Below are 9,971 nucleotides of genomic sequence, written 5' to 3'. Positions count from 1 at the left end.
AACCAAATTTCCATGACTTTTCCATGACTTTAAACCAAATTTCCATGACTTTTCCATGTCTTTTAACCAAATTTCCATGACTTTTAACCAAATTTCCATGACTTTCCATGACTTTTAACCCATTTTCCATGACTTTTCTATGACCTTTTCATGACTTTTAACCAAATTTCCAAGACTTTTCCATTTTCCATGACTTTTAACCCAATTTCCATGACCTTTCCATTTTCCATGACCTTTAACCCAATTTCCATGACTTTTAACCCAATTTCCATGACTTTTAACCCAATTTCCATGACTTTTCCATGTCTTTTAACCAAATTTCCATGACTTTTAACCAAATTTCCATGACTTCCCATGACTTTTAACCAAATTTCCAAGACTTTTCCATTTTCCATGACTTTTAACCCAATTTCTATGACTTTTAACCCAATTTCTATGACTTTTAACCCAATTTCCATGACTATAAACCAAATTTCCATGATTTTAAACCAAATTTCCATGACTTTTCCACTTCTTTTAACCAAATTTCCATGACTTTTAACCAAATTTCCAAGACTTTTCCATTTTCCATGACCTTTCCATTTTCCATGACCTTTAACCCAATTTCTATGACTTTTAACCCAATTTCCATGACTTTAAACCAAATTTCCATGATTTTAAACCAAATTTCCATGACTTTTCCATTTCTTTTAACCAAATTTCCATGACTTTTAACCAAATTTCCATGACTTTCCATGACTTTTAACCCAATTTCCATGACTTTTCCATGACCTTTTCATGACTTTTCCATGACTTTTAACCAAATTTCCAAGACTTTTCCATTTTCCATGACTTTTAACCCAATTTCTATGACTTTTAACCCAATTTCCATGACTTTTAACCCAATTTCCATGACCTTTCCATTTTCCATGACCTTTAACCCAATTTCCATGACTTTTAACCCAATTTCCATGACTTTTAACCCAATTTCCATGACTTTCCATGACTTTTAACCCAATTTCCATGACTTTTCCATGACCTTTTCATGACTTTTCCATGACTTTTAACCAAATTTCCAAGACTTTTCCATTTTCCATGACTTTTAACCCAATTTCTATGACTTTTAACCCAATTTCCATGACTTTTAACCCAATTTCCATGACCTTTCCATTTTCCATGACCTTTAACCCAATTTCCATGACTTTTAACCCAATTTCCATGACTTTTAACCCAATTTCCATGAGCAAACATTTAGTGAAATCTGGGTGTAAACAGTAAAAAGTGAGTAAATGTAGTATTTAAACTAACAATGAGAATACAAAGCATACAGTAAACCTTAAATGACACAAATGAATGAGACAATAGTTTGATTAAAAGAATAAACATTTATATAGATGCCTGTATGTAAATGAACGTCATGAACACATGAATATAACACATTTACATGACTTTTACAACACTTTTGGGATTTTATTATTTTTTTCAAGGACTTTTCCAGGCCTGGAAATAACCATTTTAAAATTCCATGACTTTTCCAGTAAGAACCCTGAACTCTACATGTAGAGTTGTGGTTCAGTAACGATCGAGGGTTGCTGACCTTTTTCTAAACCGGAGAACAAAGTCAGCATCCAAGTTGCATGCAACTCCGTCGGGACCTCATCTAAGTGGAAGTTTGAATCCTTTAATTCACCCTAAATGCTTCAGAGCCAGTTACAGGTTCCTCTCAGGAGCTTCATCAACAGAACCGATGCAGCCGCTTGGTATCAAAGTGTTTTCCTCACCATGTACGCCGCTCTGGCGAGGGCCAGGCGAGCCTTCTGTCCTCCGCTCAGCGTCACGCCGTTCTCTCCCACCTCGGTCCGGTCCCCGTTCGGCAAAACCTGAAGACACGTTGGTAGAGCCAGTTGTTTATTATACATGTTCACATTTAAAAAAAGACGCGTATAAAAAAAGGGGGTGCAGCAATTCGTACGTTGAGGTCGTCCGACAGGGCGCAGGCCTCCACCACCGCCTGGTAGAGGGCGGGGTCGTAGTCTCTGCCAAACAGGATGTTGTCCCGCACAGATGCATGCTGGATCCACGGCTCCTGGGACGCCAGGCCGAAGCCGGCCTCTCGGCCCGCGACGTACACGACTCCACTCAGCCTGCACACACACACACACACACACATTTAATCTACTTCAATGCATCATATTCTATAAGATCTTCATGTCTGTGAGAACCTCGTATCTCTAGAAGAAAGACTTGTGTTCAGCTTTGTGACGAAGCATTTCCCAGCTGATCCAAGAGCTTTTTAAAGAGTTTATTCATCTGAAGAAGTAGGAGGAGCTTATCAACGCTTCATCTGGTGACACGAGGTTCTACTTGGAGTTGTTTACCTGTTGAGTTCTCCAGAGAGAGCGGCCAGTAAGGAACTCTTCCCACAGCCGACCTTCCCCACCACAACGACCAGAGAGCCCTGAAACCAGATATTTCAAATGAATTATCTGATTTAATTAATAATAATAATTTAGGATAGGAATATATAAGCACTTTTGCTTCTACCTTTTCAGTCTTTCTGTTTTGTATATTATATAGAATAATATTGTATTGTAATGATTAACTGATTAAAACAAACAAAAACATAAACTGAATTTCAGAAAAGAAATTGAACTATGGATTCTTCTTTTTTCACATTTATGTTTCGAGTTCTTTTTGGTTTTGGAGGAAATTAAACATTTAAAATCACCGCTCCACGGACAGACTTGTTTATATATATATATATATATATATATATATATATATATATAAAAAACGGGACGCACCTTGGTGACGCGCAGGCTGAGGCTGTGCAGCTGCAGACTCCCTTTAGCCGCGCCGGCGTCTCCCTCGTCGTTCGGGTCGACGCCGTCCTGCCAGGAAAATGTCCCCTGACTCAACAGGATGGACGTCTCACCGTCTTCAGGAGACACTGGGGCAGACATGGGAATACATACGTTATTTCATATTTATAAATATATACGGTATACACAAAATTTAAAAAAAATATTTTTTAATTATATATCATTAAAAAAATATATAAATATATATTTAAAAAATATATAAATATATATTTAAAAAATATATATATATAAACAATTGTATATATACACATGTATTTAGAATATATATATTATTTATTTTATATATATATATTATTTATTTTATATATATATATATATATATATGAAGAATAAATATATATATACACCTACGTTAAAAAAATGTATAAATAAATACATAAATAAATATATATAAATAAATAAAAAATCCCATCCATCCAAAGATGCACTTCATGGTTTCCTTTACAAATCAGCATTGACTAAATATTTATTTAAATTGTATTCATCCTCACTATTCTCTTCCCAAGATCCTCATTGCCCGCGCTTGGTTTAATGAAACACAAAAGGTACGGTGTACATTGTCTACAACCTTGTCATTTTACAATGTCTTCGCCATTTCTGGAAAAGAAATGTACATTTTTAAAAGGCCACTAAATTGGATTTCTGCTGCATTCAACAGGGAAGCAGCATTCAGAGATCAACTCTTCTCCTGCAGAGGTTTCTAACTTCATGCTGCTTTCAAATTACAAGAATAAAAAACAAATAACTACGACACTGTGACCGCTGGTTAGAACGTCAGGGCGGCGGCGTACCGAGGGCGTAGTACGCCGGCAGGTTCTGGTTCTTCAGCTTGAAGAAGCGCTGGATTCTCTCCAGAGACACTTTGGCCTCCAGGATGCCGTTGAGCACCCAGGGGAACGCGTTGAGCGGCACGATCAGCATCCCCACCAGAGCCAGCGTGGTGAACACCTGCAGGCGTCAAACAGGCATCAGGAAAAGAAGATCTTTTTCTAGAAGGAAGTCTTTAACTGTGGAATTATGAGTTTGATTAAACTAACCTTTTAAAAGAGCGATTGTTATATAAAACTGTAAATCATAGTTTGTTTTATGAAAAAAAAGCCCCAAACTGCTGTATTTGGATGTATTGAACACCATAAGTAATATACAAGTGAAATATATGGTTTGGTACATGAGAAAATGAAAATGTGCCCAAATGCAAATGTTTGAGTCCTCGTCTGAATGTTCTGTTCTAAACCCTCTCTAACTTTGTTCTTCTTCACTTTATCAAAGTCAACCTTTGCAGAGAGAATGTTCACATATTGAGTTATGATTTGGGTTAGAGAATGTTCACATATTGAGTTATGATTTGGGTTAGTGAATGTTCACATATTGTGTTATGATTTGGGTTAGAGAATGTTCACATGTTGAGCTATGATTTGGGTTAGAGAATGTTCACATATTGAGCTATGATTTGGGTTAGAGAATGTTCACATATTGAACTATGATTTGGGTTAGAGAATGTTCACATGTTGAGCTATGATTTGGGTTAGAGTTGGACCTTACAGCTGCATCATTTCAAAGACATAATCATCTTGAAAGTGTTTTTTTTTATAGGCGGACCTGAAACCTTTTCATTGTTTTCTGTGTGTCATCTTCATTTACTCTTAACCAGTAACATATATACTGATATTTACACATCTGAACAACATCTCACATGTGTACCTTTTATTATAACACCAACATTATTTAAATAGCCCTAGTGGTTGCAGAGATACACCCTTTTTAGTTTGGGGATGACATTTTCGAGGAAAGGGCCTAAAAATAGGTTGGTTTTCTATTGGTTAACCTTCCTCCCTCCCAGCTCCCTGTCTGCATCCAACACGCCCCTTTGGACCCAAAGCGCCTCCCCCACCTTGGCCGCGGTCAGCTGGTGTCCCAGCAGCACGTACGTGACGAAGGTGAGGATGGAGATGACCACGGGCAGGGCGGCCCAGGTGTACACGCACATGGCGTCCAGGTACTTGAGGGCCTTGAGGTGGGACAGCTCCCGCCCGCGACAGCCGGCGACCTTCTGAGCGAAATGAGGCTCCCAGCTGTAGAACTTGATGACGCGAATGCCGAAGAGGACCTCCGTCATCAGCTGAGAGAGAGAAGACACGGACTTAAAATAATCGGAAACTTGGCACTCCATTGGTAAAGAAAACATTGATTAATTAAGTTGAAGTCTTCTGGTAACCTTCAAGCTAAATTCCTTAAATTCCTAATTAAGTAAACTACTTAAAGAAAGAACATATGTGGATTTGGGCTCATACTTCTGGATTTTTGAGGCCGATGTCCATCATTTTTTGTTTGTATATAAAGAAATCTAATTATAATACAGAGAGCTTTTCCTCACATGTTAAAGGCTAAAACAGATGTTTCACTATTTAAATTTTTTCTGATAATTATATAAAGGCTTCACACTTTGCCTTAATTCCATACACAACAAGGGAATAAATAGGTAACAAACGTCTCCGGCTGGCATCAAACCACCAAAATGTAAAGCTCTATATCATGTAATTAAATATAAATTAAAATAAAGTAAAACTATTTATGCTTAAATTAAGAAATAAACAAGAAAAAATACATGTAAATGCTATTTTTGTTTCTTTTTTAAATCATGTTACATCTAATAATAAGAATATCTGACAAAATCAGCCAATAAAATCAACCTGCAATACTAATAACAAGGTTGATACTATTCATACTACTATTAATATTAATACTACTGCTTCTGATAGTAATAGTAATCTGTAACCTTAACCCGGCTGTCCTTGTGCCGGAGCATCTGCCGGTTGTTGCTCAGGATGCGGGAAGCGAGGAACTTGTTGAGCGGCACCAGCAACAGCGCCACGGCCAGCCCGCCGAGGAAGGCCACGCCCACCTGCAGGTACAGCAGGTAGAGCGTGGCGGCGAACCGCAGCGGCATGCTCCACAGCTCGTGGAAGCTGCCGAAGAAGTTGACCACGCGGTCGGCGTCCGTGCTCATCAGGTTCACCACCTCGCCCAGCGCGGCGCCGGCCAGGCTGCAGCCGCTCGCCTGCAGGGCTTTGCCGTACACGGCGGACACGAGGGCGGCGCGCGCCGACAACGCCACCCTGGACACCTCGAAGACGAAGACGTTCTGCAGGACGGAGGAGAGGAGGGTGGCGGCGAAGAGCCCCAGGGCGCACCGGACGCCCCAGCCCACCGGAGCGCCCTCGTCCTCCATGAAGTTCACCAGACTGCTGAGGAGCAGCGGCCCCGCGAAGCTCAGCGCGCTCACCGCCGCCTTCAGCGCGCCGAGGGCGTAGTACCGCGGCCCGAACGCCGCGTGCAGCACGCCCAGCAGGCGCACGTCGCCCTCCAGCTCCGGCGGGTCCTCCTGGTCCCGTGAGCTCCAGGTGCCGCTGAGGAGGTTCCCGCTGACCGGCCGAGGCCACTGATCGCGCCCGCTGTCGCTCGCCGCCGCCCCTCGCCGGCGGGCCTCCCAGCACTGGTGGAAGTATCGGCAAACCACGGTGGTGCGAAGTCTCCGAGGGAGGTGATAGACGTCGGCGGGTCGGTCCAGCTCCCCCCGCTGCCCTCGCAGGAGGAGAGGCGTCAGCCACAGGTAGAAGAGCCGAGAGACGCAGCCGCTCCCGTCCTCGGCCACCGTCTCGCCCGTGTCCGGCCGCTCGCCGCTCTCCGGGAGGAGCGGGGATCCGTCCGCGGCGTTGATGTGCAGCGCGTACCCGGCGTCGCCGATGCAGGGGAACGCAAACGCCAGGAGGTAAAGCAGGAGCGGGAGCGCCCGGGTTGAGGCGAGTATGAAGCGCGCGAACTCGAGGGGTCGCGCGGGGTCCGGGCGTTCCCGGCCGTCGCAGTAGATCACCAGCGTGACGACCAGGTTCGGGACGGACAGGAGGACCAGCAGCGGCAGCAGAGGAGGGCCTCTGGTTCTCCTGAAGGCCGACCTCTGGAGCGCCGCCACGGCGCCGAAGTGGACCAGCCAGGCCAGGACGCCGCACCCGTCGGCCAGGACGTCCAGGTACAGGTCCGCCCGCTGCAGGAGGCTCGCCAGCACCACGTCGGCGGCGAGGAGCAGCGCCGCCAGCAGGGCGGCGACCCACCGGAGCGTCCAGCCGCGCGGGGGCGGAGTCTGGAGGAGGTCGCGCCTATAAGAAGCAGGAGCATTTTATTTATTTATATATATGTCCACAACTTTTGCAAACAGGCATGGGTCATTATTGTCGTCTCACATTTCCTTAAAGTAATAAATATATAATTACCTAATTTTAAGGATTTTAAGGATTTCTTTTTCAAGGGATGAGATGAGCAAACCCACAACACTCTTTTTTATAATTATTGTTATTGTTCTATATTTAAAAACGGCATCGTTCCAGGGTTTTGCTACATGAGCTGCCCGGCTCTCTACCTCACGTTAAACACTTAATGCCACAAAGACGCACGCGTAGAATAACCGTTAAGGATCATTTAACAACTTCGCTTTTCAATCTCCGCTCTGTGAACTGCAGTCAGCGACGTCATGATCTCAGATTAGATTTCCTCTCTGCCGGTTTGTGTCCCACGATCACATCCGACCTACATAGAAAATGTAACATGCCGGTGTTTCCATTGCAAAGTCGTCTTTACCGTCAAAAACTGACCGAAATGTAGCCCCTTCAAGGACTTAATGTGCACGTTAATTGTACTTCCAGTCACTAATATTTACGACATCACAAAATAATGATCATTATTGTGAGACTTGACGTATTCACGTGTTCAGATGTAAACACGGAATTTGTTGACAATCCACCGATGAGGACAGACTGCATCCTATGAAACTATCGAGAGCATGAACCAGCTGTCTGGACGGACCAGGAAGTGAATGTTGTCAGAGTGGAGTCCGACCGGTAGAGGACCCACCTCGCCACGCCGAGGTAGCAGGCGCTGAAGACGGCCATCGCCGCGTGAGGCAAGGCGCCGAGGACGAGTTGGTTAAAACACGGGCTGACGCGCCCATCCTGCCACACGGGGAACGGGTCGCGCTCGTCCGAGTGACAGAAGCCAGCGACCAGCTCTGCCGGCCCGGAGAAGACCCTCATCTCGGCTCCTGCTGCTGGACTGCCGTCATCCTAGAGGAGAGAGAGAGAGAGAGAGAGAGAGAGAGGCAAGTTATTAAAAAGGCGAGACTAATGAGAAACCGGTAAAAGTGTCATGTTTGGAGTTTTGACACGTTTATACATCAACCAGAATTTGTCCTTGCAGAGTTTGGTATGGTTAGGGTATTATTTATTATTTATTATGGTATTATTCAGGCAGTGTTCTTGTATCGCTGATCTTGTAAAGGCGTCAAAGGCCCCCCCCCCCCTTTTTTTATTGAATAAAGGGGGGGCCTTTGACGCCTTTAAAAAAAAGGGGGGGGGGGATATTCGGAAAACATTCCTAAAACTCTGGTATTGAAATAACTATAGTGTTGGTATGTTGGTATTAGGGATAGGGAAGTGTGTATCACCTGAAGGTGCTCTAAAAACACTGAGGTAACCGCAATAAAAACATCACTAACAAGGATTTTTTTTGCAGAACCTGCTGAACTAATCCTCTTTTATCTTCTCTAGTCAGAACTATGACAGTGGACCACTTGCTTTCCTTTCCTTTTTGTTTTTTAGGAAGCATTAAGCTGCAACAGGCTGCATTATTGTGCACTTGACACTGAAACCGCTTCCTATTTAAAATCTGCACACATGTTCGATGCCAAGCTTCCAGTTTATTTGACCAACGACTGCTGATTTATTATGTTATTTAACTCTTGGTCTCCTTCTCCTGTTCAATCATCAGTCTGGTTGAACCATCGTGCAGCGAATAGTTATTAGATTTTTTAATAGGAAGCGGTTTCAGTGTCAAGTGCCCAATAATGCAGCGATTAGTCCAGCCATCTGACTGGACATAATCAAGCATCTGTGGCAGGAGATTACAAACTACCCATAGGTAATATATCATATTTATGTTTGTTTTTTTAAATAAGTGTGTCTAATACAGTGTGTTTTCTGGGAAGTAGTCAAACTGTCTGAGTCCTAAAATATAAAGAAGAGGACAGAGTACAAACTAAGACACACTTCACTTACATGTGTTGGTCACCTTTCTTCAACCACTTGTGTGGCAGAAGAAAAGGAAAGCAGTTTCCTGACTGGACGTGATCATCTGGATCTGAGAGGTAAACAAACGAGGCTAGCTAGCTAGCTAGCTAGCTTAGCGCACCGAACATCGTGTTTAAAACGGCGCTGTCACGGAAACACAAACTAAATATAAATAAAGAAACTAAGGACAGGAAGCGGAGATTAATATAACTCAATAACAACACTAATGGGATATTTTTAGCATGAGCAAGCTTTACATTTTACCGGCTTTTATCGAGCTAGCAGGTGTTACGTTTTGTCGACTCCTGATGACGTGTCTACGTCACCGGCGTGCGGAAAACAAGCTTTTCAAAATAAACGTCCTATGCGGAAATATTTTTTATAAAGCAAAGAAATACTTACATTTAAGTAATATTTTTTAAATTTTCATTATTTTATAATGTTCTGGTTTCATCACTAACTAATACATATATGTTTGAATGTATAAAAAAAAAGAAGAAAAGTTCCTAAACTTGTAGAATAAATGCAGTGTAGTAAAACTACTATAGTAATAATAAATTGTAAATTGAGTTATAAGTAAATGTAATTGGTTAAATTTCACCAGTGCTAAATAAATAAACACGTTAACACAATAAAGGGCCAACTAGTTTTTACAGTTCAGTATATAGAGACAAAGCAGAAAAACAAAACTTGCACTTGTGTGTTTGACCGTCGGCTAAAATCACTGTTACACATTGTTACAATAAAATATATATTTAATATAAATGTTGTGTCTTTACTTGTCATACAACCTTTGTCTTTTATGATGTGATCTCTCATATGGGTATTAATACTAAAGATTAATATATATATATATATATATATATATATATATATATATATATATATATATATATATATATATAATTTGTTAATATGATTAAATTAAAGTTATTTCACTTTGTTCTTCCTAATTTATCTTAATGATATTGAATGCTCGTCTCCGTCATAATGA

The 9,971-nt window shown here is 42.1% G+C and overlaps 1 protein-coding gene across 1 annotated transcript in view; it reads right to left on the bottom strand.

Moving 5' to 3' along the window:
- Positions 1–7,945, bottom strand: part of abcc10 (ATP-binding cassette, sub-family C (CFTR/MRP), member 10) — a gene marked incomplete at both ends in the record, with an annotated part of 18,476 nt that extends 10,531 nt beyond the window's left edge. The window contains 8 exons of the mRNA XM_079219909.1: positions 1,761–1,859; positions 1,952–2,123; positions 2,358–2,437; positions 2,784–2,929; positions 3,653–3,809; positions 4,753–4,980; positions 5,638–7,015; positions 7,767–7,945. Coding sequence (XP_079076035.1) covers positions 1,761–1,859; positions 1,952–2,123; positions 2,358–2,437; positions 2,784–2,929; positions 3,653–3,809; positions 4,753–4,980; positions 5,638–7,015; positions 7,767–7,945 — 2,439 coding nt within the window. The remainder of the gene's footprint in view (positions 1–1,760; positions 1,860–1,951; positions 2,124–2,357; positions 2,438–2,783; positions 2,930–3,652; positions 3,810–4,752; positions 4,981–5,637; positions 7,016–7,766) is intronic.
- Between the last annotated feature and the right edge of the window lie 2,026 nt (positions 7,946–9,971).

The sequence above is a fragment of the Taurulus bubalis genome (genome assembly GCF_910589615.1).
Source record: "Taurulus bubalis genome assembly, chromosome: 6".
In the NCBI taxonomy this organism is placed as follows: Eukaryota; Metazoa; Chordata; class Actinopteri; order Perciformes; family Cottidae; genus Taurulus; species Taurulus bubalis.
This window is presented reverse-complemented; position numbering and strand designations above follow the sequence as displayed.